The sequence below is a fragment of the Boleophthalmus pectinirostris genome, unplaced genomic scaffold (genome assembly GCF_026225935.1).
Source record: "Boleophthalmus pectinirostris isolate CB_2022bp ecotype Guang Dong unplaced genomic scaffold, ASM2622593v1 HiC_scaffold_19, whole genome shotgun sequence".
Taxonomy (NCBI): domain Eukaryota; kingdom Metazoa; phylum Chordata; class Actinopteri; order Gobiiformes; family Gobiidae; genus Boleophthalmus; species Boleophthalmus pectinirostris.
The window spans coordinates 30,167,552-30,195,142 of record NW_026571140.1 but is presented as its reverse complement, the minus strand read 5'-3'; the positions used below and the strand labels follow the sequence as shown (position 1 = coordinate 30,195,142).

Genomic DNA, 27,591 nt, shown 5'->3' with positions numbered 1-27,591 from the left:
GTCTCTTTGCTTAAATTAAGAGATATGGTGCAGCAATAGCTAAAAAAAAGACAGAGGGAACTACACAGACCATGACCCTTTGCTCCATTTCAGTGCAAACTACATGAAGAAATAACAGTTCTAAGCACTTTTAAGTTCTTGTCAAGGCATTTTAAGATGAAAATGTAGCATATTAACAATTTTGTTGCCCTCTACAACATATTGCAATAAATATCGAACTGTCAGATGTATATCGTGAAAATATAGCGTAAATATCGTAAGAGATTTGGATTTTGTTACATCGTGATCATGAGCCTCCCCACTATATCATGACCTTTCCCACGACATCGGAATAAATATCACACCATGAGGTTCATACTGTGATGATATCATATCGTAAGACTTGGATATCGTTACACCTCTAGTAATAATGCATTTTTGTTTTGTTTTTTTTAAAATCAAAGATCTGTAAGAGAACAAATGTAAGATAGATAAGTTTATGGTTGTATTATGGAGCATTAACTCCATGTAAACAAGCAGGGAGTATTTACTCTGTACTCTTCTCTCTTCTTTTTAAAGGTTAATTTTATGATGATTATTTATGTTATAATTTGTTTGTTTTGTAATTTTAATGTATTTCTTATTCTGTAAAGCACTGGTGTATGAATTGCGCTATGCAAATAAACTTGTCTTGCCTTGCCTAGTAAACCTTATAGGAATTGTCAATTTTTATCGTTATTACCTTCAAGTAAAGACAAAGAATCTCACACTATAAATAAATGGAGACTGCAATCACATCAGTGTAAGTGATGAAGATTTTCAATTGAGGACCTGTTTCATATAAGTGTAAAATCACTATATGTTGTACGCTGCTTTCACGGTAATAGACCTCGCAGCACCAGCAGAGTTTCATTATAAAAGGTGAGCTCGGGCGTCAGAACTGTGCACGAGATGAAGAGTAATTAAGTGTAGTGTCCACAAGGGAGAGAGGAACAGATGAGAGCGTGAGAACATGTACACTCGAGTGATGGAGGCGTTTTAGAGTGTCTGAGAAAGATTTTATGCAATGTCTTTTCATTTTGTCAACAGCAAGCAATAATTCTGACAATGCTTTCTGGCAAAGGGGAAGTTTGAAGGAAATAGCAGCACGAATAAAATTTCAAAACGGCTTGATACTTGATGTATTGTGCACTTTTCTGGTGGAGGGTGCACCACTTGCTTGTCTCCATGGAGATATTACTGTTTTGCCTTGATTATTCCACAGTTTGGAAATAATAAATCACAATGGAGACAGTTTAATGGTCAGCTCTATGGAAAAGCAAGCCTGCACATGGTAAGAATTTATGTTTTTAAAGTAATTTTGAGCCATAAAACAAATGTAATGGAACAAATGCAAGGGTTTAATGTCCTACTGTGGAACATTCCAGGCAAAGAAATAACATCTCCATAGAGGCGAGCAAGTAGTGGACCCTCCACCTTAGAAGTTACACAATTCATCTTTAATACTGATTTCAATAACAATGACAAAACACACAATATAAAAAGTAGGTTTATATACTTGTGTTATCGTGTAGTAATAATAAAGAACAAGATCATTCTAAATCCATTCATGTCCTCTGAATTTTTTGATTTTTTTTTATGCATTTTGATACTAGTTTTACTGATTAGGGGATTCAAGGTTTAAAGGGTGCATTAAGTAACTTTTTGGTTGAGTGTCCGTTACCTGCTTGTTTCTATGGATATGTCATTGCTCTACCAGTATGACATTAAACAGTTCTAACTTACAATTACAAGTGGTTTTACAGCTTAAAAATACCTATAAAAACAGGCATTCTGACTGTGAGCGGGGTCGCCTCTCCACAGATCTGACCTGTAACTGGGTCTGGTTTGGACTACATGATGACAGAAAGGTTTACTGTCATACTGTGAAACATTACAGACAAAGCAATTATGTTTCTGTGGAGAGAAGCATCTGACGGACCCTCTACCAAAAAAGTTAGAAATTTACTTTTAATGGCGGATAGTGACCCAAAGCAAGAACGTTGTGAGTTCATTTCTCTGTTCAGTTGGTTGAAAGATTGCAGTTATTTCAGGTTCATATTTAGGCCTGTCACGATAATTACTATACTGACTTATCGTTCAATATATGAAACACGGAACGATGGGGTCAGTTTTTATCATGGGTACTTTTTCTTTGGACTAGCGGGAAGTTTTTGTTGTTTTTTTTGTACTTTTCAGAAGATATGAGCTGTGGAGGATTGAATAAATAACTTCTACGACTCATTAAGAGTTTCATTTATTTATTGCAGCCCATGTTCATTAACAATACTGTACATAAGGAATAGTTTTTTTGGGGGGCAAAATTATTGTTTTTGGTTTATCGTGGCAGTGGCAAAATTGCACTCTATATTATCATCTACTGTCTATATTTTCCTCTCCAATATATTATACTTCAAAATTTGTTATCGTGACAGGTCTATTCAAGTTGTCCATGCTTCAATACATGGTTACCTCTTCAAAATTATTGTTATATCAGGCATTTTTCTGCGTTGTGTAAAAATGTGGAGGTCTGCAGTGTCCTGGGTGATGTGGGCATACGCTGACACTGCACTCGGTCCAGCGCAGACTCACTCATGCAAAAGGAAAACCATTTCACATTTAGAGCAGGTTATGAGCTCAAAGGGGAGGCCACAATAAGGACAGTCAAAGCTATGTACTGTAGTAGCAGCAGTAGTAGTAGCAGCAGTAATAGTAGTAGTAGTAGTAGTAGTAGTACTAGTAGCAGTAGAAGTAGTAGTAGTAGAAGTAGTAGTAGAAGTAGTAGTAGTAGTAGAGAGTAGTAGAAGTAGTAGTAGTAGTAGTAGTAGTAGTAGAAGTAGTAGTAGTAGTAGTAGTAGTAGTAGTAGTAGTAGTAGTAGTAGTAGTAGTAGTAGTAGTAGTAGAAGTAGTAGAAGTAGTAGAAGTAGTAGAAGTAGAAGTAATAGTAATAGTAGTAGTAGTAGTAGTAGTAGTAATAATAGTAGCAGTAGTAATAGTAGTAGTTGTAGTAGTAGCAATAGTAATAGTAGTAGTAGTAGTAGTAGTAGTAGTAGTAGTAGTAGTTGGTAGGAGTGGTAGTAATAGTAGTAATGGTAGCAGTAGTAGTAATAGCAATAGTAATAGTAGTAGTCGTAGTCATAGTAGAAGTAATAGTAGTAGTCGTAGTCATAGTAGAAGTTGTAGTAGTAGGTGGTAGTCATAGTAGTAGTAGTAGTAGGTGGTAGTAGTCAGTAGTAGTAGTAGTAGTAGTAGTAGTAGTAGTAGTAGTAGTAGTAGGTGGTAGTAGTAGTAGTAGTAGTAGTAGTAGTAGTAGTAGTAGTAGTAGTAGTAGTAGTAGTAGTAGTAGTAGTAGTAGTAGTAGTAGTAGTAGTAGTAGTAGTAGTAGGTGGTAGTAGCAGTAGTAGTAGTAGTAGTAGTAGTAGTAGTAGTAGGTAGTAGTAGTAGTAGTAGTAGTAGTAGTAGTAGTAGTAGTAGTAGTACGTAGTAGTAGGTGGTAGTAGTAGGTAGTAGCAGTAGTAGTAGTAGTAGTAGTAGTAGTAGTAGTAGTAGTAGTAGTAGTAGTAGTAGGTGGTAGTAGCAGTAGTAGTAGTAGTAGTAGTAGGTAGTAGTAGTAGTAGTAGTAGTAGTAGTAGTAGTAGTAGTAGTAGTAGTAGTAGTAGTAGGTAGTAGTAGTAGTAGTAGTAGTAGTAGTAGTAGTAGTAGTAGGTGGTAGTGTTAAGTGGTAGTAGAAGTAGTAGTAGCAGCACTTAGCAGTAGGGGCAGTATTGGAAGGTTAGTGAGAGATTTTACTGGATGTTGTTTATAATAAAAGTGTAGAAACATGATTATTATGCTAATAAAAAGTAGTAGTACTAAATCTGATAATAGGTAGAAGTAGTAATAATAAGCAGTAGCAGTAGTGGCTAATTAGTAAATTGGAGCATTTTATTATACTTTTATCATTCAAAACAAGCAAGAATACACTCTTAATATTAATAAAATCTTCCTGAGTGAATGACTGCTGTTCCTAATGAGCTGAAGGATTATTAGCTGCTCACAGTACAGCAGTCAGTGGGATAACAATTTATTCAAAGTGTAATGGGGCAGTGAGTGCAGCGAATGAAACAATACAGCAGTTACATTAGCAAACCCACCACCCACTTTCATCGATTTCAATAACGTTTGACAGACAGGCTAGTTTCTCTCTGAAGCTAATATAGCGCTTATTCTCCTGTGGATTACGCTGAAATTATTAAAGATTTACAAACTCGCCATTCATTTTTAATCCTAATCTCATTCGTCATCTGCTTTTGGGAACAACATGAGCCATTAAAACGATCAGAGCGCGCTTATCCACACGACCTTTACTGAGGCTGCTAAAGGCCACTGGAAACACATACAATCGCCTTTGGGAAGATAAAACGCATTAGTTTGATTGATGTTTTGGGAGAGAAAAGTAGACCACATTTGGGGAGTATTTAGGCAGTAAACCACGACCTGTCCTATAGTGACTGGAGTGTTTTGTATTTGTACCCCTCCTCTCTTTATCCGCTAAATAATTCACAGGTTCAGTTTGTGTGATCTCCTGAGGCCAGTTAGAGTCAAGCACCTTTAACGATGTGCTGAAAGCTGTTGAGACGAGCGCGGGGTTTGTTATGTCTGTAAACAGTCGTCTATCTGCAGTTTATTAATGTGAAGACAGATGAAGGAAGGGTAATGACCAGTTACATAAATTATTCTTGAGATCTACAACTATGGGTGAATTCAAACTAGTTTTACAACATACAACTCTGACAGCCTAGAGTCATTTGACAATTTTAGACCTTTTTTTTATGTGAATGTTATACGTCAGATGCCCTTCCACTGTGTAATTAATCTGAGATTCATCTGTCAGTCAAAGAAAGCCTCCCAGCTGCTATCAAACATTAAACACTCAACTCTAATGTTCTCGTTTATATATTGGTTTGTTATTGAATAAAGAAAATATTCAAAGGAGTTCATTTTGATTAAGCTTGTAGAAATTAGTGGCAAACATTCATTGGTAATAATTAACATACAAAAGAGTTTACTTCTGATTTTGACCGTGCCAGCGAAAACCTTTGTCAATGAAAAATATTTTAAATTTGACGGAAATCAAGCCCAGGCAAAGCATGAATACTGCAATGCGTCAAGTCCCCTGCAACCCACAAAGGTTTTCCCCAAAGAATACAATGTAAAAACTGTAAGAAGGTCAAAAACTACAACCAAAACTGAGGATACAGCACTATGTAGCTTTCCTGGGCTCCATGGAGAGGTTATTGCTTTGCCATGAATATTCCACAGTATGGCATTATCTGTCTGTAGGATTCTTGTACTAATTTATCCAGTCATACATCAAGTTGTTTAAATATGGACTCAAAATCATACTTTTTAAACATAAATTGCAAATATGATGTTAATCACAACTTGTACTTCTCTGTAAAATCACAATTAGACTTATGTCCAAGATCGTGCAGCTCTAACTACATAACAAATTCTTAATACATTATAATTAGTGGGGTAACGATATCCAAGTCTCACAATACGATATTGTCACGGTATGAACCGCACAGTACAATATTTATTATTGTACTATTATTATATTGTGGGAAAGCTCACGATATGATGGGAAGGCTCACGCTTAGGGATGATTAGGGATGTAACAATATCCAAATCTCTTACGATATTTACGCAATATTTCCACAATATACATCTCCTGGTACGATATTTATTGCAATATTTTATGCAGGGTAACAAAACTGTTAATATGCTACTTTTTCCTCTTAAAATGCCTTGACAAGACTTAATCCAAAGAACTAAGACTTAAAAGTGCTTAGAACTGTTATTTCTTCATGTAGTTTGCACTGAAATGAAGCAAAGGATCATGGTCTATGTAGTTCCCTCTGTCTTTTTTTTAGCTCATTTAAGCAAAGAGACTTGTAATTTGATATATTGTAATGGTCCACGATATTATTGTGAGAGCTTTCACGATACAATATCACAATATTTCGGTTATTGTTACATCCCTACTTATCATATTAACTTACACAATACATTTTGACTGTAATTACTTGAATGAATTAATTTTATAAACAACACTACTACTCCAATTAAAATTCATTTTGACAAAAGCACTGTCATGTATCTATCCTTGTTTACAGCGGATGTATTAACCCGTACCAGCATAAGTATCAGATAACAGACGCAGGCTTTGAAGTTTCACTATTGTTCATTGATTAACTTTGATTACAATACCTTCAGAGAGAGAGAAATAAAAAGATAGAGAGAGATAAAGAGATAGAGAGTGATGAAACGAGATAGAGAAATAGAGAGAGAGAGAAAACTCATGCGAAACCAGCCTGGTTCACATTCCACAGTTGAGGAATCCACTGCAGGCTCATTCTCCCTAAACAAACCCATCCATCTAAATCAGATAATTTTTTACACGCTACAAGGACATCGCTAATTCTAAGGGTAACGCTAACACCCAAAGCACTGGGGTCAAAGGGTGATGAGCTCAACATTAAGCTAATGAAACACAAAGATGACCCATCAATCACAAAACTGCCTTTTCAGTAGCTACACAAATAAGACACACCGCATTCCTCTCGTTCTTCCAAAAGTGAACATCGCGTTACAGAGACTGAACCTGTCACACAGACTTTAGGTAAAACAAAATGTGCTCGAGCTGCAGGTGCATGTTTGAGATGGCAGAGAGATGTGGAAACCTATACAGTACTATACTTCTATACTATACTATACACTACTATACTGTACTACATGATACTACAATGGGAGAGCAGGATTATATAAGATTTCTGCATCTACAAGCAGGAAACGAGAAGCAGTTTATAGGATCAGATGCCTTGTAAGTTGTGCATGGAGTTGGACATCATGGAACATTTGAAAGAGGAATTCTCAAATCTGTTGCTTTCAACTTGAACCTGAATTGTTCTAAGCACATACTGTTGTTGTGTCCTTCAGCAAGACACTTCAATCACATCTCTAATATGACACTTGTCTGGTTGTGACAGGATGACAAGAAAGTAATCTCTTCTAGAAATACAAATTTAAAAACAGTTTTAGTCTGACAACTTCTTATGAACAATGGGACATGGAAAAAATGGTAAAAAAAAAAAAAAATTATCACGTTTATTTTGGTCAATGCTGAAATCACGGTTATTCAAACGATGCATTTATTCAGCAATTCTCTCTGTCTCTCTCTCAAAAAAAAAAAAAAGTTTGTTATTGTTAATTTACGCAAAACTTTCAAGTTGAAAATAAATATACAGTCCAAATATTACCTTAGAGCAGTTTTGCAATGTATAAAACAAAAAAATGAATAAAATATACTTTGAATATGAAATAAAGCATGTATCCAAAATAAACTATATATCCAGCTGTTCTACAATCTCTATATTTAAAAAATAAAATAGATATTAGGGGTGTAACGATATCCAAGTCGATACGATATCGTCAGGGTAGGAACCTCATGGTACAATATTTATTGCGATATCGTATGAAAGCTCACATGGTGGGGAGGCTCACGATTAGGGATGTAACAATAACCTTAATTTAAGCAAAGAGACTTGCAATTCGATATAATGTGATGGTCCACGATGTTAGTGTGAGATCGTTGATGATATTATATCATGATATTTTGGTTATTGTTACATCCCTAATAGATATACTTATTTATATAAGAAAATATCCCCAAAAAATAAACTTTGTTAAGCTTTAATCGTTTCAACTTGATTATATGAGTTTGGAAATCGTTTGACACACAAATCAAAATTGAAATCGTGATCAAATTTCAATTAATTGCTCAGCCTTATTTTATAGGTACACATTTCTTAGTATCGTTGTGATTTTTGATAGTTCTAAGAAACTATAACAACTATTAAAATTGCACTGTGCAGCTTTTTTGGTCTCCACAGAGAGGTTATTTCTTTAGTTTACATGACATTCATTGATAAGCTGGTATAATATAAAACACAGAAGCTATTTATTTTAGAATGTTACGTTTTTTATTTTTATAATTGAACCACAACCACCTTTTCCCAGTGCCTGCCTCCCCTAACAGAGGATAAAATGACAGTTGGTACAAAACCCTTAATACTTGTACACAGAGGAGTAAACAGCACTGATCAAACTGCACATCTCTACTACAGGGCAGAGTGGGGCCCGGGGCAGTGGTATGAATGAGTGTGTGTCTCCAATAGTATCTCCTCATTAGCTGCACACTCCAGCTCTGTGCCAGGCTCTGTGCCAGGGGGGCGCGCAGGGTCAGTGGCCTGTTCACAGACGCGCTTCTCTCTATAAAACCCCAGGGGCAAAAAAACAACTACCACTACTCCACTCAGACGCAGCGCCCGGGTGATTTTCAGGGCGAAATATGGCATCAATGGAATCGCTAACCTCAGCAGTTTTCATGGTCAGAAGAACTTTTGTGTGTGGATGTTTGTCATAACCCATGTACCTCTTGGGGTGTAAATTCATTTCAGTTTGTTTGCAGTTTGAAGTGTAAAAGTACATTGTATAAAGATGCAAGAAATTCAAACTGCAGAGTCAACATGGCATAGAAACAGATAACTTAAAAGAGACAATACATAAGACTAAACTAAAAGTAAGATAAATATTGTCCTATTTCATTTGTTTACATTATTCACATTTTATAACTTATTACTTAGTTTGTTATAAATTAATAAGAATGTTTTTATTTGAGTCCTAATCCTCATGTATACTTGGCTTTGCTCTGCTCTAGTCCTGGTTGAGTCCTGGTTGGGTCCTGGATCAGTCCTGGTTCAGTCCTGGTTCAGTCCTGGTTCAGTTCTGGTTCAGTTCTAGCTTGAGTCCCAGTTTAGTCCAATTTGATGTGGTGTGTGTACGAATGTGGGTGTACTCCAAATCTGTTTAAATCTGGTCCACTGATTGTTATCGACTAGTGTTCACTTTGACAGTAATTCTTTCAAACCATATCCAAGACCATGACAAAGAAAAACAATTTCTTGAATCTTAAAATCTATTCCACTTTCTTATCTGAATCTTGTTAAAGTCTTTTTCAATTCAGTAAACTACTTCACTTACTGCTAAAGCAGGTGGCTGCATATTACAGCTGCTTTATTCAAAAGGTGGGAGACACCAACAGCCAATTAGTCACAGCACTAATACCAGCAGACAATAAAGTGACTCACATTTATTTTAGTCGTAGCAATTTATATTTCAGCAAATTACCTATTGTACGAGTTCACAGACACCCACAGAGAAGACTCACACTGCCCGAAGAAGAACTGATAGCCAAATATGAAAGGACTGTAAAATTAAAGGTCCTATATTATAGGTGGGGAAAAATGTGTTATTGAGAGTTTTAACCCAAGTCAAAATGTTGTTATGTCCTCACAAACAGACTCGGAGTTGTGTTTTCTTTCTTTCACATGTGTCTGAGTGACCCTTAAGTAACCCACCTTAAAAGCTACCTTTTACCTTTAATTTAGTAAAGATTGGCAATTTCAGGGTTGAAATTATCCAAATGATTCTAGTGAAGGTGTATGGTGTTTAAAAACACAGTCAAGCACTTCCTATATTATCCAATGACATCACAAGGTGGAACAGAGTGTTTTCTGTTTGAGAAAAGAACTCAGTCTAAATATGCAGGATTTGTATGTTAAACATGTGAATGAAACAAAACACAACCCATGGTATATTTTTGATGAGGAAACAACATTATAACAGATCTGAAAATAACATTTCAGTCCTGGTTAATGTTTATAATGTGTAAACATTTATAGTTATTATATTGGAACATTTTATTGTAAATTAGACGTTAAGTTGGACCCCAGGAAGAATGGGGGTCGGGTCGGATCAGATCAGATCAGATCAGATAAAATAAATAAATAACATATTATAGGACCATTAAACACTAAAATTTACAGGAATTAAACAATGCAATCTGAATACTACACTGCAGATTTTTCTTTTGTTATCAGAACTTTGTGATGATTTTTCTGTGATGAAGATTGACTAATATTCTAAATTTGCAAGTCCTCAAAACAATTATACTTGATCTTGTCCCACAAGCACACTATGTTTCTCATAATTACAGAAAGCATGATTTGAATTTTAATAAAAGCATGTCTCTTCTGTGTCCTGTGTATTATTCTTAATACTTTAGGGTTAACCAGCTTCTTCCTGTGTCTGAGCCTGAAGACGCACGCATGTGAATTTATTTATTTATTTATTTTTTTTTGTGCCTTCGAGTGCTGCTATCATAATATCAAATTGTTGTGAGAGGAAAGATCACAATTTATTCACAACTATCAACACCATGACCAAACAAAACAAAAAAAAATCCTTAAAGCTATAGTCCAATTATTACCATTCCTCATATGTGACCAGTTTTATGGAATCAAATTATATGAATGATGAAAGAAAATAAATAAGTTAATGTGACATAAACAGACAGATAAAGACAATATAAGATAAGATAAACCTCTATTTGTCCCACAAGGGAATTATAGTGTTGCAACACAAAGTTCAAGAACAGCAGGAGAATAAGAGCATGAAATCAAAATCAAGATAAATAATGGATTTAATAACAAACCTCAAATCTAGCAATACTGTGCCTGTACAGTAATACTTTAAATACATTTTATTGATTTTTTTTTCTCTGAAAACTACAAAACTTTTTTTTTTATTGTGACTTGAACAAATTGAATCAACAAATAATCTTAACCTTGATCATGCTTGCTTAAGAGGGTGCTTCCTATATCTTGAGATAAGGTTACTATATAAGTGTAAAATAAACATGGTTGAACTGAAATACAAACAGCTAATCATTCACACAAAGCACCAACTAAATATTTGAATCCAGTCATTTGTATTATTTAAAGAGGTCATTTAAGACTTTCCACTGCTCCCGCCTCCTGTCTACAGCCTGTCTGATGCAGGAGGCGTAGATAATCAGTGAGACTTCATTCATTTGTCATTACATAAGAGCTTTGACACATACAGTGAATTTAAATCTGTTCAAAAGGAGCTGACACAGGCTCAGCTCTCCTCACATTCACACAAAAATGGAGGAAGTCTGACAGCATGCGCCCACTCCTCTCTCCATCACCAATTCACACAAGATACAATGGACTTAAGTAATACAATAAAAAGGAGTAATACAATCAAAAGGAAATTATTTCATTATTTCACTGAATAAAAAGGCAGTTTCAAGGGCTTATTATTTTTTGACTATTACTGATGTTTCTTGAAGCAGAAAACTACCAGAATCTTCCTTACTGTACCTGCAATCTGCCATCAACAACAGCACTGACCTCCACCAAAGCACTGACCCCATCTCGCAATGTTTAGTTTGGACCAGACCAGTGGATCCTATTGTACAGGAGGAAATACATAGAGCCAAATACACTATTTCACTCCAGAAAATCACTCTATTAACCTCTATAGTGGCTATCTTGATCTAGTCCTATCTCACAATTTAAGGTGCACTATGTAACGTTTGCAGTGGACTGACCATGGAGATTATCTTGCTTTTATTGTTCATTTAACATACACTGATTCAAAAAGTTATTTTATAGCTCAGAAAATAGATATTAAAACATATATTCTCCATAATCTGCTTGTTTCTATGGGCATTAATATGTTTAAAGCTATTCCGTGTAACATTTCAGACAAAGCAATAAAATCTCCAAGGAGACAAGGTGACAGGCCTTATGCTAGAAAAGTCACAGGCCACATCACCGGGCCAAATTACAGGTCAGATCTGTGGAGATGTGGGCCAGCTCACAGTAAGAATCCGTGTCTTTGTGGTAGTTTTGAGAAATAAAAACATTTGTAAATGAATAAATACTAGATATATTTGTTTAATGCAGAAAAGTTGCACAGTGTGTCTTTAAAATAAATCAAAATGGCGAAGTCACCTCACTTATAAAAACAGTAACAGCAAAAAGGCGTAATTATAGTCCGCCTTCTCCCTTACTGAGAGTACTTATATTAAAATGAATAGGTCAGGCTTGGTTGGTGTTGCCTGTGAGCTGGGGTCAGGTTAAGTGCCCGTTCACCTGATGAGTGAGCAGAGTATTAGGTTTGCATGAAAGAGTAGAGCGTGCAGAAGGAGCTCAAACATGCACCACCTGAGATTTCATGTTTGCTGTGAGGCAGAAAATGTGCACGAGCGGAATAATGCACAGGATTATCTTTAAAACAATAACCCCAAACCTACATTTAAAGGGCCCATATTACACTTTTTACTGATGTATATTTTAATGTTGTTTCTTCATCAAAAACATACACAGAGTTTTGTTTTGTTTCGTTCTCATGTGGAACACACAAACCCTCTCATTCAGAAAACACTCTGTTCCACCTTGTGATGTCATGTGCTCTATTGTGTTTTTAAACTCCATATACATTCATTGTAATGATTTGGATGTTTTAAGACCTGGAATTTTCATTCTTTATTAAACAAAAGACAAAAAGGTAGCTGTTAACTTGAGAACTACTGCTTTGTGACATCACAAGGTGGAACAGAGCATTTTGAGCTTTGGAGATGTAGACAGTTTAATAATTCAGGATTACTCAAACATGGGTGAGTGAAACAAAACAGAACTCCAGGTATGTTTCCAATCAGGTAACAACATTATAACATGACTAACAAGAATCAAGTGCAATACTGGACATTTAAAGCAACAGCGCGTAACTTTCTGGAGGTGACATGTTACCCGCATGATTTTAAGGAATTAAAAAGTTACGTCACATTTCAAAACATTCACCAGGGTAGGGCAACATACAGGAAATATCACAGTGTTGTGTCAACCCTGTGGTATGCCCTGTATGCATCTCGAGGAAGGGCATCTAGTGTGAAAAAAAAGCCTAGATATGCTAAGGTAAACTAAAACAATAAATTTTTTTATAATATTAAGAAAAAAAGCATGATTTTTAATGAAATTTTACTGCCAATATTTCTAAAGCAAAAAGAAAGCAACAGCATGTGAGGGTCAATAAGTATTTCTAAATTTGACTCCCTATAATCTATATTGTTACAATTTCACAAATCCATTCATCTATTTAATTATCGTTATTATCTGTCATCAGAGCTCATTATTACACCAGTAGCTAATTAGACAGTCACAGATGAGAGCGCATAGGGGGCAGTGGGCCAGAGTCAAACCAGCAACCTCAGCGGGGGGAAACCTCCAACATAGAGCTGTAGTATTCAGAATAAAGGTTCAAAATACATTACATATGGTCATTTTTCCATAACTGAGATATTGGCAATGCAAAATAATAAACATTTTGGAAGACTAAACTGCAATAATGTTATATCGTCCTTTAAAAATCACGCTGACAAAATAAATGTGTTATATGATCTTCTTATTCTTATTCAAAATCTGGTTTAATGCCACGGTTTAGTTCAGGTTTAATCTTAAACCTTTTCAATTGATGGGTTTCACATTAACAGACGCCTTTTCGCCATTAAAAAGTTATAATAATTTGTTTTGAATTGTTAATAATGCTATGGCTACAGTGGTAATTTTTCATCACTTAGAAAACCACAGATAGGCCTGGTTTAGTCTTTTGATTTCAGCCAAATTCAATATCTCAAACTGCATTTTTATATAGCAACCTTATAATAGTACAGACCATTGCTGATATTTCAAATGCCTGAAAGTTGTTGTTTGCAGCTTTTCACATAAACTTCAGAAATAGGATGAACTAGAACACTCTTTGCCTCCAACTAAAGCACCAATTTCAAATCCGCACAACTGTGAATGATCAAACAGCAAGTATCTGATTAAACTGGGAACTCCACAGCACACGTTATTATTTTGGGTAGTCAAATAGAACCAATTCAATATCTCAAACTGCATTTTTATACAGCGGTATTATACTCCAAAGCCCACCTTAAGCTCTGGACATAAGGAGGAGGTGCAGGAGGGGGGAGGCAGGGGGGCAGATGGGCTCCCAGGTCTGCTCCATCTGCTGCAGGGACGTCCCACCGGCTTCAGTCTGTCCTTTTCCTTAACTCCTGTTTTAAAACCTGCCTGGACTCCCCCCCTTTCACCTTTACAGCCCCCGCTCAGGCTCAAACCTCCTGGTCCTGCTATAGTCTGTGTTAAGGACTCTGCAAAGTCAAACTTACCTCATTATAACTGACAAAACATTATTAGAAATTCCTACAAACTGGTGCCCATGTCCTGGTTCATCACATCTAACTAGGGCTGTATGGAACAAATCTTAATCATGATTATTTGAGTCAAATTTAACATAATTATTTGAAACTAAAAAGTGACTGAATATATATTTAACACTTTATATAACATATTTTTTGTATTTTTGATTGAGCACACAACTTTAAATCAAACCTTCTAATAACAATTGTTGAAATAATATTTAGATGAGATTCCTAACTTAAAAGGTAAACTATGTTAGCCTGATTCATCAGCCAGTTTCACTTTGTAGAAACTGTCTGACCTTGCAACATTAGGATTCGTACGCTCAACAGTAGGCGGGTACTTTTTTTTAATTTCACCAATCACTGCTATTTGGTTGTGGTGTATGTAAAGTGCTGCTAATGGGGCAAACTGGTATATTAAGCTTTTCCCAAATTCCGTAGGAAGAAGAGCAATAACATTTTTCCCCTTGATTAAATTCACAAAACGTTCTCTTTGTTCCAGCTTTAAATCCTCGATCTCAGGAATTGTTGCCAACACAGAGTGTAAGGCTTCGTCTACATCAATCTTGACCGCTTTGTTTACTGTTGTGCTGTACCACAAAAGGGACCCAGACAGGCGCTTGAGTTTGACGTCATGACTTCACAGCTCTTTTCTGACTGGCCAGTGTGCAGTCTACAACTTCCGGGGTTCTTGCAAACTGTCTAGTGTATTCCGATTCCTGATGTAGTCGCTGGAGAGAAATGAAATTGAGCAGAAGCCCTAGGTCGCACCAGCCTGGCTAAAACTATGTAACTTTTCTGGTAGAGAGCCCACATTGTTGCTTGTTTCCATAGAGATGTTATAGGTTCCCCTGCAGTGTTTAAAGTATGGCATTAAACTTATCGATCTCCATAGACAAACATGAGATGCACCAGGTCAATTTACAGGTGAGATCTGTGAAGAGGTGACCCCACTCACAGTCAGAATGCAAGGTATTTTTAAGCAATAAAACACTCTTAATTGAATAAATTAATTATATAAGTTTAATACAATACTGTGGAACTTTACAGACAAAACAATATCATCTCTGTAGTCCCTCAACCTGAAGCTACGCAGTTCACCTTCAACCTTTTTGCTTTTTTACACGCGCATGTACAAATCCCTGAACATGAGGACAGGCTTATACCCCCTGTTATGTTGGTCTGTGGGGCAGCTCAGAGTGCCACTGTCCTGTCACATGTCACTGGGCTAATCAATGAGCTCTAAGCCCTTAGCGGTCCATCCCCGGTCAGCCTGGGTTAAGCTCCATAGATCCCTGCGTTAGACTCTCTCCCAGCATGCCCCACTGTCGCTGCTAATGTACTGTCTGCAATCAGCATGAAAGTGGTAAGAGCTATTATGAGATGTATTAAGTGATTATCGTACAAAGACAGGATGAGACACAGATCTGAAGAGGTAATGAAAATAACTGGCACTTTCTTCATATTATAATCAGAGCTAAGCCTCTTGTAAAATCAATAGAAGTGGGGAATTGGTCAAGTCTAGACCAATTACTTTGCTATTTCTACAGACACCAAGTGAATGTGGACGTTTACTTTTGTCATTTATTTGAGGATATATTGTAATGTATTTTCATATTCCCCGTGGCAAAAATATTTATAATATGTATGCAATAATATCTGTAATTAAAGGTGCATTATGTGACTTTTCTGGTGAGGGAGGGATCCGCCACCAGCTTGTCTCCATAGAGAGGTTATTCCTTTGCTTGGATATTTCACAGTATGGCATTAAGCTTATCGATCTCCACAGAGACAAGCAGGCGATGCACCGAGCCATGTTCCAGATCAGACGTGTGGAAGAGGAACTCAGTTTGTAGTAGAAACGCATGTTATTTTTGAGCAATTACAAACACCTGCAATTTAATAAATATTCAACATTGATGTTCATCGTCATGCTGTGGAAAATTCCAGTAATTACATCTTCATGGAGACAAAAATGTGGCACACCAACCACTAGACAAGTTACCAAGTGCACTTTTATTTTAATACTTCAACCATTTTAATACTAATATTGAGTAAGTGGCTTGGAATTAAAACTATACTAGTTAGTGAGACCTTGAGGCCGAAATATAAATATGATTATGTTATATTTTTGTTAGGGTGATGGGACATAATATTGTAAGGAAATTTGTCCTCTGTAGTTGACCCATGCCTCAGTGCAACTGGAGCAAACTGTCAGGAGCAGTGGATGACTATTCAGTAGGGATGTAACAATAACCGAAATATCGTGATATCGTATCGTCAAAGTTCTCACAATAATATTGTGGACCATCACAATATATCGAATTACAAGTCTCTTTGCTTAAATTAAGAGTTATGCTGCAGCAATAGCTAAAAAAAAGACAGAGGGAACTACATCGACCATGACCCTTTGCTCCATTTCAGTGTAGACTACATGAAGAAATAACAGTTCTAAGCACTTTTAAGTCTTAGTTCTTTGGGTTAGGTCTTGTCAAGGCATTTTAAGAGGAAAAAGTAGCATATCCACAATTTTGAGCCTCCACAAAATAGTGATCCACAAATAGTGATTGTAAGGTTTGTACCGTGACATTATCATATCGTGAGACTTGGATGTTGTTACACCCCTACTATTCAGTGATAACTTAATGAGATAGTGACTTTCTTTGGGGAATGTTTAATATTCAAATTGTTTTATGGTGTTAATAATAGGCACTTCTATACTTGAAAACTGTGAACCATAAAAAAATATTACAGACCACTGATATTTCAAATGCATAAAAGTTGTTTGCAGCTTTTCACACAAACTTCAAAAATAAGCTAAACTAGAACACTCTTTGCCTCCAACTAAAGCATCAATTTCAAATCCACACAACTGTGAATGATCTGACAGCAAGTATCTGATTAAACTGGGAACTCCACTGCACACTTCATCACAACTAAATCCCAAGGGTGGAAAAATAATACAATTATATGATACAGAGAGATTCTATCTGAGAGAAAATGTGCAAAGACAAACTCCAGCTTTAAACTTGTGACCTCTCCTTCACTGAATCCTCTTTTCAATTAGTCTCAAAGGGAAACGCAGGATCTGAGAGGAGCAGCTCTGGGTCAAGATGTCAGAACACAGACAACGGGACAGAGAAAGGAAATAATATAGTCACCGTGCGATCAATGAAACTCACTATTGACGGATCACTTAGAGCAGGCGGCTTACATAATGATCTGTTTGCCGCGTAATTGAGTGCCCATGTAACTGACATGCGAAATGGAGTTGGTTAATAAATCCATGTGTTTGAATCAGAGGTGGGGAGTGCTCAGTTATATGTGTGTTTTAAAGAAATAGTACTTTTCAGAGTAGTTTTTCTGACACTTAAAATCATGAATAAGTACTTACTAGGGGCTTTAGATTCCCTATTAATCTATTCATTTTTTATTCATTTTTCATTCATATTCATTTTTTACTGCGTAGGCTTATAGTTTCGAAAATGTTAAACAATTACTATAGTCAGGCAACAGTAGCAGGGTTTTGTATTATATAAAAGTCCAATAAATCTGTAAAACTTCCTTAAATGTAACTTTTCTGTTAGAGGGTGTTATTTTGGACTTTGGCTCTATGTTTTACAAAATGACAATAAACTTATATCTCCATGGAGACAAGCAGTGATGCCCTTAGGCAAAATCAGATCTGTGAGGATGCACACCCGCTCTCAGAAAGAACACTGTTTGTCAAGGTATTTTTGATAAATACCTTGAATAAATGCAAAATATGTGTTATGGCATGTTGAACAATCCAAGCAAAGCAATATCTCCACGAAACCAAGAAAGTCGTGAACTGCTCCCAAAAGAAAATTTACAAAGTGCAACTTTAAATCATTTCTCAAAACGACTAAAAACTATGTCTATATAACAGTCTTGCCCCCTTTGAAGTCCACTCGGGTCCGGAAATCCATTTTCCACTCATTTTTCCCCATAGACTTACTAAAAAATAAAAATATTAAGTTCAAAGGCATGGAGGAAGCTAATATCTGCAATACAGTTGTTTTAAGTCCAAAACGCATATTTAAAATGAAACAGACTTTAAATAAAATGATAGGTCTTGTAGTTACCATATACTTGATAAGCCCTGAGCAAGCAATCAAACCCTTATTTATTTATTTATTTATTTTTTATTCATTTATTTATTTGAAAGTGTTGTTTAGTTTAGTCTATGGGAAAAATTAATGAGAAATTTACTTCTGGGACCAGGGGGTTGGCAGTCACTGTTGAGCTCCATATGGGTGCTCCTTTCTCGGACAATTATGTTGTTAAAAACCCTTTAGAAACTTTTCTGAAAAAATTAGGATAAGTATAACATGGGCAGCCGCAGCATTATAAATTAAGTGTGTAAATTAAACTGTGTGGCGAACATTCAAGTGAAACTAAAAACTGTCATGGAGTGAAACTAGAAACAAACCAGCTGCCATGCCATTGCTGTAGGTGTGACCTTACCCTGGTAGTTGCTTGGCCACGCAAACTCACACATATACGAGTTTCTTTTCCTCTCCAAACCTGCTCCACCACTCTGCCAATTTCTAGAGGAGTCTGTATTGCTAGACTGGTTTGTTACACACTTTGGAAAAATGTAGCACATGGAAACTACAAGGTTGGCACTGAGCAACTACACCTAAAAATATTATTGCTATAGCCTATTCTCCCAAGGTAATGTTTATTGGGCATGTCTGCTGCTTGGCGTGGCATACTAGAGTTTTCATGGATTATTAAAGAGCGCTGGAAAAAAGAGGTGGTTTTACATAGCTCAGCCTGGAAATGTCTCCACAACAAATAGATGTGAATAGGGTTGGTGATTGCATAACAGTGACAATGAGGCACTGAACATTCACACCATAGAGGCAAAATAATGCTTCTCCCTGTAAACAGCTTCAGCAATGTGGACAATATAATGCCAGAAGTGTCCTGGGTAGATTGGGGAAAGAGGCAGACTGATATTGAACCTGGCAACTAGATCAGTACTAAAAAATCACTACCCAAAAATTAAACTGAAAGCTGGTGACACACTGAATTGATTTTGCTTAATATTAGGAAGGTTGCCACTGGAAAGTCAATGAGAAATCCTGGAAAAAATCCTTCAATATGCTACTGATCCATAAATAGAGCAGCCTATATTGGGGGGGATCCTCTGCTCGTAGCGCGTACAAGCAAGCCATGCCAAGGGAAAGCGGTAAAAAAATGACAAGAATATCATACCTAAATGGTGTATTTCGGATTTGGGAAGGTATTTTTGCTATATTTATAGGGTACTGTGCAGGTGTCATGATAATAGGCAATAGGAATGACAGCAGCAGCGCTTTCTCCATATACTCACCCCATTGCCGTGGACTTGAGGAACAACTCCTTAGAAAAATACCGCTGCAGAGAAGAATCCTACTTATTGAAAAACTGTCAAAAAGCAAAGTCCACGGATAATTATCTAGCTCTCCAATGAGTTCATTCCCTGTGCAGCAAGCTTCTTTTTCTTCTTAGCGTTTTCACTCCTTCTTCACGGGGTCTGTTTCTTTCTTTCGCTCGCTTACTGCCAACAGACAAGTGCGTAATATGAGATCACTTCGTAAACTACATTCACCGGCTTGTCAAACTCAAGAAGTTTTACCTCCTTCACGGCGAGCTAACGCGGTGAGATTATCCGTAATGTTCTCCACGCAGTCGCCGAGTAATTAAGTTGATACGTGCCTGTCAAGTGTCCTCGCTGCTCGGTGTAGTTTGCTCGGTCCTCCCCGATGGGATTGCGCGGAGTGAATGGAGACAGTAGCGACACGGAGCGGCTTCCACCTGCTCGCGCACGCTGCATCTGCCGGACCCACGAGCCGCCCACACTTTGGTTGTGTGGGCTTTGCGGTAGCGTTGACAGCGACCTGAAAGATATAAAGTTTACACAAAAAGCATATAATAAAAATAAAACCTTTGCTTTAATTGATAAACATGGAGATTTTTGTACAGCAAGTGGAAATGTTTTACTATTTTTTGCCATGGGAGGGGGAATAATCAAATAACGGAGTGGATGTAACCATAGCGACGGGTCCAGCACTGCCAAATAAGCGTAATTATTGTAGTTTTTATTTGTTAAAACAAGCATTAATACTTCACCTAATATGTTATTGCTGTTATTATTTGTAATTATTATTTTTATTATTTTTATTTTTTTTATTTTTTTGACAGATATTTCTATGGGTAGGCAAGGTTTGCAAAGTGTGCGTTACTAGGAACCATAAAACTTTCCGCCGCGTTTCCGGGGGAGCATTTCCGTCAACGGACAAGCAGAGTGAGCTTGTTTGTTTAGTTTTGCTTTTGAGGTCGTAAATTTGTATTCATTTCGTGAATTTCAGGTAAGATTTCTTCGATCGTTTCTTGTTTCGTTGCTATGCTGTTTGTAATGTTGTGTATAATAGTCTGATTTAGCGTCGTGTATGTGTTTTAACCGTTCCTCAAGCTGTCTCTAACTCACATGAGAGCTGCTTATTCGTTCATTGTAACTCCAGCTGCTAATCAAGATGTTGTTATAGTATGGCTGAAACCACAAAGAAGGATGAGACAGCGGAGGATCCTGAGGACTACGAGAAGTTGTTCGCACACAGGTTTACCTCAGAAGACCGCGAGTATCAGGAATACTTGAAACGACCGCCCGACCCGCCTCCCATTGTGGAAAACTGGAGGGGCCGCGGTGGAGGAAACCACAGAGGCAGGGACAACAGGTGCGCTCCTGAATCATTCATACATGAACAGCTCTGGGGCACAACTGTTTAGACACTCACACAGGCTCTCACACAGGCTCTCACACAGGCTCTCACACAGGCTCTCACACAGGCTCTCACACAGGCTCTCACACAGGCTCTCACACAGGCTCTCACACAGGCTCTCACACAGGCTCTCACACAGGCTCTCACACAGACTCACAGACACACAGACACACAGGCTCACACACAGACACACACACAGAGGCTCACACACAGACACACACACACAGGCTCACACACATAGGCTCACACACAGGCTCTCACACAGGCTCACACACAGGCTCACACACAGGCTCACACACAGACACACACAGACTCACACAGACTCACACAGACTAGGGATGTGAATATTTGGCAAAAACACTTTTCGAAAATCAATGACAGCTATTCGAATATTATTCGAAAACCGACCCCCCCTTCCCCCGCCCGCACGCACACGCGCATATACGAGATGACAGATGGGGTATTTAAGTGCAAAAGTTTTAATCAAACAGCAACCTTCCAAATCAGAAATGAGCATCTTAATTGAGCAACCCACATATGAAACAATATGAAATTATATTCAAGACTATCTCAATTTTAAAAACGCATGACCAAGCACATACTGTAGCCCACTGCTACACACACTAACACAGACACACACACAGACACACACACAGACTCACACACAGACTCACACACAGACTCACACACAGACTCACACACAGACTCACACACAGACTCTCACACAGACACTCACACAGACTCACACACACAGACACACACAGACACTCACACAGACACTCACACAGACACTCACACAGACACTCACACAGACACTCACACAGACACTCACACAGACACTCACACAGACTCTCACACAGACTCACACAGACTCTCACACAGACTCTCACACACTCTCACACAGACACTCTCACAGACACTCTCACAGACACTCTCACAGACACTCACAGACACTCTCACAGACACTCTCACAGACACTCTCACAGACACTCTCACAGACACTCACAGACACTCACAGACACTCAGACACTCTCACAGACACTCTCACAGACACTCTCACAGACACTCTCACAGACACTCTCACAGACACTCTCACAGACACTCTCACAGACACTCTCACAGACACTCTCACAGACACTCTCACAGACACTCTCACAGACACTCACACAGACACTCACACAGACACTCACACAGACACTCACACAGACACTCACACAGACACTCACACAGACACTCACACAGACACTCACACAGACACTCACACAGACACTCACACAGACACTCACACAGACACGAAGACCCATCAGGAAAACGTTTAGTAATACAAGTAGCATATTGTAATATTGACATTTTGGTTTCTACAATGATGGTGTGACTTAACTCAGTCATCTGGAAGCTACATGCACAATACAGTAAATATTCTTAATGTTGAATATTCTCCATTTCACAAAAGGATCAAAAGTTACACACAGACACATTACGATGAAAATAGGACAGGAGGTGGCAAATGACTAGCTGTAGTTATCAATCAGGGCAGCCGCGGGGTCTTAAATGTCTTAAAAAGGGCTTAAAATAAATTCATGTTCCTAAATTAAGGCCTTAAAAAGTCTTAAAAATATGTTGTCCAAGTCTTATTTTTTTCACAATAGTCTTAAATTTCATTTGCCTATTTTTTTGTATACTCAACCGGGCTGCAATGCAATGTTAAATGGAGGGAGGGGAAAAAAACAACAATGTGAAATAATGTAATGTGAATGAACGCCTAATTTGGAGTATGCACAAACAATACTTTGGTTTCTGGCGCCGGCGGCAATGAGTAAACAATCAGTAGAGTGTAGGAAGACGTTGGATGGATCATGGGGGAGCGTAGGTTTAATCCACAGTGGCTCTTAGATTCTAGATTTAGTACTGGTAGTTGTTTGGTCATTATTAGAATTGGATCTGGTGTTTTTCACCCACATAATGGTTGGTCTTAATTTTCATTTACGTGGTCTTAAAAAGGTCTTTAAAAAGTCTTAAATTTGGGGTAGTCAAACCTGGGGGAACACTGTCAATTCACTTGTCCTATGGGTACTTTTAGATGCAGTATCCAATTGAAATGTTAAATGTTTGAATTTGTTTTTTTTAGGTACCAGGACCGGCGGGCGTACGGAGGTCGTGGTTGGGGAGGGGGCAGAGATTATGGCGGAGAGCGTGGCTGGAGAGCGGAGCACCGGGGGCAGCAGTGGCACGACCGCGATAGAGACAGGTCCTACGGCAGGGATCGAGACAGGGACCGGTCGCCCCACAGAGGTGCAGAAAGGTCCTGGGACAGAGACCGAGACAGAGCAAGGGAGTACCGTGGAGGTTATCAGTCCCACCCTCAAAGCTCCAATCAGGTTTACAGCCAGAGACCACAGTACGACCGCTACTAATGCCTCTCAGGTTTTCTCAGTATTTATAAGGACATTAAACTTGTATTGAAATTATAGATGTATGGAAATGCACAATAGTTGAATCATATCTTTTTACATATGCCTCAGTGTTAGAAGGGGTGACTGGCTGTATCAACTCAAAAACTCAGCCTGTGTGTGATTTTAAAGCAAGAGGATAAAACGTTATAAATGCAACTACAGTTCTATGAATCTCGAATGAGTAGGGATGAAACAGAACCTTTTATTATTCTCAGTGCTTATAGCAGAGGCAGAAAAATATAAAGGTGTAGGAACATTAGTCAAAACATTAGTCAAAACAGCTATTTCCCACATAACTCACATTTAAAAATGTTTCCACTAAGTGGAGAATTAAATTTTTCAAATCAGGCTGAGAAAGCCTGAAGGAGTTACTCCAAATGTGACATATAAATTGATGCTTTTCTTGTTTCCCAGGTTTTAAAATGGACAGAATTCAATTTTTTTCCCCATTTTTGTCAGCTACGTTTAGGGCCATCTTAAAATACAACACAACTGCACTGAAATGGCTAGTGATTTGGGTATGGGAAGGCGTATTAATGCTACTTTTAACATATTTTTTGAGGAAACCTATGTCGACTCTAACTGATTTGTATTTCAGTTACGTCTTTTTTTTTTTCTTGTGTTTGTTTTTGTAAAACTGCTGTATGACGTGTACGACGGCAATGAATTAACTGAAGATGACCATATTTTTCTGACATATTGTAGGAATTAATTCATCAGAACTCAATAAACACATATTTTCATACAAATTGTTATTCTTTGTGTTTTCCATTTTTCACATTTATTATGGTATCACATTTTACTGTTGACGTTAAAAAGTGCATTGTTTATTTAAAGTGTTGGCAGAGCAAAGTCTGATTAATTCTCTACATTTTTTAACTTAACAGAAAAAGAAAATATACCTAGCATATGCTAGGATCCAATACAAGTGAGTCTTATATTATTTATTTGGAGACAATACACTATAGTAGACTTTATATACAAACAAGACCAATTATCTAAATTCCAGACCCACTCATACTTCTGCCACCCTCCATCTTTGTCTGAATTAGCCTTGACACAGCAGTCAGTGGTGAGACCTTCTAATTTGCACTGATTACAGCTCCAGTGCCTCTCTCACTTTCTCTCTCTCTCCAAGTGCCTCCCCCATGCGAGCCTCTGCTGCTTATCACAGCTGATTGCACAGCTCGGGCCCAAATCAAATGCGTTACCATAATCTCAGCCAAAGTCCAGAAATAGCAACAACTCCACAGAAACAATGCCAGTATATCAGCTGGGGAGTGGGTTAGCATGTCAAACCCTCAGGCACCACTTGTATGTAGTCTGTATGTTTATCCAATCACAACAGCATATAGACATGTTATTCAATTTTGGGGGGTAAAATGTCCCTTATTGCTTATATTTAATATGTATGTATTTGTGCCAATCTTACAGTTTTACTTTAGGGCAGAGGAATAAGATGGAGCACAATATAATATCTAGTAATTACTTAGCAACATCTACTCTACAGCCAGTATATTAACTTCCTTTAATATGTTATCTTTAATATGTTTATCCAGTCACAACAGAAAATGAGCATATTACTTAAAAAATAAGTTATTTCTTACATATGAGCTTATTTTTTATTTGTGGCAATCCTTTCAGAACTTTTCATTTCGACAAATTAAGAAGATGGAGCTTGAGATGGAAAAGGAGGAATTATTATTTGAGTTATCAACAGTGTTAACCCAAGGACGTTAGTCTTTTCCATTATTATTAGGGGTGAGAGCTTATAAAGTGACAATTCATCCCACTCCTGTTCACACATATGGATAAATTTCTATTTTTTTGTTTCTAAGATATCTATTTTTCTTTCTTTTTTTTTTTCTATGTGCCTTCTTCTCCTTGATTGTTAAGTTGCTTTTTGTGTTAAAGACAACTATGCATAACAAAAAATAATATTCTCTGCAAAAGTCCAGATATAGCAAAAAAATATGTATATTACAATTTTTTTTTGGAGGTTAAAGTATCGCAGATTCACAGATTGCTTCTATTTGAGCTTATTTCATATTTGTGGCAATCATTTTAGAATTTTATATTTTGGCAAATTAAGAAGACATCATGTAGTTTATGTTTTCTATGGTTATCCACAACACAACACAAATAATACAAATAATACACATAATACACAACACATAATTGCAGTTATTGAATCTTCTTTTTGCTTTTTGCTCTGCTCCAGAAAGTTTGACTTGCTCCCCGTTTCTCCATTAAAACTATAAACTTATAAAATGTTGTTATGTCATAAGCAACTGAGCAGTAGGGATAATTAGGGGCGGACATCTTTAAACAGTGAGCTGTGGCCAATGAAGCGTGTAGAAATAATGTATTAATGACATCCATGAATAATTAAATGTCTCCCCTTTGCAGTTATCAGTCCTCTTCTGAGCTGTGAGCTTCAGGCTAAATGTAGTTACCCTTTTTTTCTTTTGGGGTCAGATTAAATACTTTTTTGTGTTGTAATTATAATAAAACCATTCCTGTCAGGATATTACTGACTGAAATGATGCCGTCAAAAAGACACAATAAGTACAATAAATAAAGTACATGCATGGAAGAAAGCAGGATTATTTTTACAGTGTTGACTCTGGTTTAATCTGATGTCAACAATATAAACTGAACATTGTGACTTTTTGACTCTGTTATTGGATAAAGCTCTTTAGGATTACATAGGCTTTGCCAGATGTGCAGTTACGGTGAGTTGATTCCTTGAAAGTAAAAATATACTGTATTAGGAAAATAACCTATATTATTTAGCACTTTAAAATCCATTTGATAAAAATTAAAGCTGCTACAGTAAATAACAAGCAGTTATTTAAGATACACTGTGTAACTTGCCGTGTGCGCCATCTGCTTGTTTCTTTGGAGATGTAGTAGCATTGCCTGGAATGTTCCACAGCATGGCATTAAATTTAAGTACATACTAGTACATTTAGACAAGTGTGGATAAGTGACCCCATATGAATGGATGTTTTTTTTTTTTTTTTTTGCAACACCTGTAAAGGCATAATCACAAGACAGATAAGTATTAAAATGCCATATTGTGGAACATTCCAGACAAAGCAATAGCATCTCCATGACAACAAGCAGGTGGCGTGACCCTCCACTAGAAAAGCAACAGAGTGGTGCTTTAAATAAATGTGCAATTGTATTTATTAGGCAGCACTATCAAAGATAATTCAGTGTTGAGTGTTGATTGTTTCCTTCTAAATCCAGACCAAATCCACACAGATTATGTTGTGTCTCATTTTAGACCAGCACAGCCAAATAAAAATGAAAATGTCCTACTATGTAAAATTGACTTTTGTGATCTTTAAGCCATGTTAGAATGTTGTTATCTCTTCAAAAACATACCTGGAGTTGTATGTTATTAGGTTCTTTTTTCAGACCAAGAGTTTTTTTTTCATACCTGACAGTTTCGACTGCTCAGTAGTGCTCTTCCTCAGAGTGGTCACGTGATGTTGCTGTGATGTGCCCACTCAGCTGATTTAAACAGGTTATGGCGCAGTCTTCCTACCAGTGGAGGCAGAATGACAATGCCATCTGCAGTCTGACAGTATCCCAGGTGTGTGAGAGTAAAAAAGCCCCCTCGTCCCAGTTTATAGTCCCGTGGGCACGTTTCTGTATTTCGAATGCTTCTTTAATCCAGTGGTGGTGTTTGTTTTCCTCTGCCCCAATAATGTTTGCTCCGTCCCAATCCATAATGTGGTTCTCTCTTTAACAGTGGTTAGAGATCGCCAATTTCAGTTGTTCCTTTTCTGCCTTGTGTTTTGTTGCTCATGTGCACGCCTTCGCTGTTTCCTTCTCACATTCTTTTCTATGTTCCTGCAGTTGTGTTTTGTTTTATTCACATGTTTGAGTACTAAGTCTTTTTTATTAGGCTGTCTACATCTCCAAAAAATTGCTCTGTTCTTGTGATGTCATGAAGTGGTAGTTTTTTTAGTTAGCATCTACCTTTACCTTTTGTTCAGTAGAGATTGGCAATTCTACGGTTAAAATTATCCAGATGATCCTAGTGAAGGTGCATGGAGTTTCTGCACTTTCTGTATTACCACATGAGTGTTTTCTGTTGGAGAGAAGAACTCAGGCGAAATATGCAGTGTTTGTGTGTTAA

General features: G+C 37.3%; 2 protein-coding genes across 2 annotated transcripts in view; one reads left to right on the top strand and one right to left on the bottom strand.

Annotated features, from left to right (window-relative positions):
* Window positions 1-19,968, bottom strand: part of homer2 (homer scaffold protein 2) — a 69,895-nt gene extending 49,927 nt beyond the window's left edge. Inside the window, exons 1-2 of the mRNA XM_055154958.1 lie at window positions 19,842-19,968; window positions 19,557-19,763 (exon numbers count right to left, since the gene is read on the bottom strand). Coding sequence (XP_055010933.1) covers window positions 19,557-19,561 — 5 coding nt within the window. The 5' untranslated portion in view covers window positions 19,562-19,763; window positions 19,842-19,968. The remainder of the gene's footprint in view (window positions 1-19,556; window positions 19,764-19,841) is intronic.
* A 511-nt stretch (window positions 19,969-20,479) lies between these two features.
* On the top strand, window positions 20,480-24,187 carry ramac (RNA guanine-7 methyltransferase activating subunit). The gene is made up of 3 exons (XM_020939031.2): window positions 20,480-20,574; window positions 20,752-20,940; window positions 23,114-24,187. The coding sequence occupies exons 2-3, from the start codon at window positions 20,753-20,755 to the stop codon at window positions 23,397-23,399; spliced, it is 474 nt and encodes a 157-aa protein (XP_020794690.1). The 5' UTR covers window positions 20,480-20,574; window position 20,752; the 3' UTR covers window positions 23,400-24,187.
* Window positions 24,188-27,591: the final 3,404 nt, after the last annotated feature.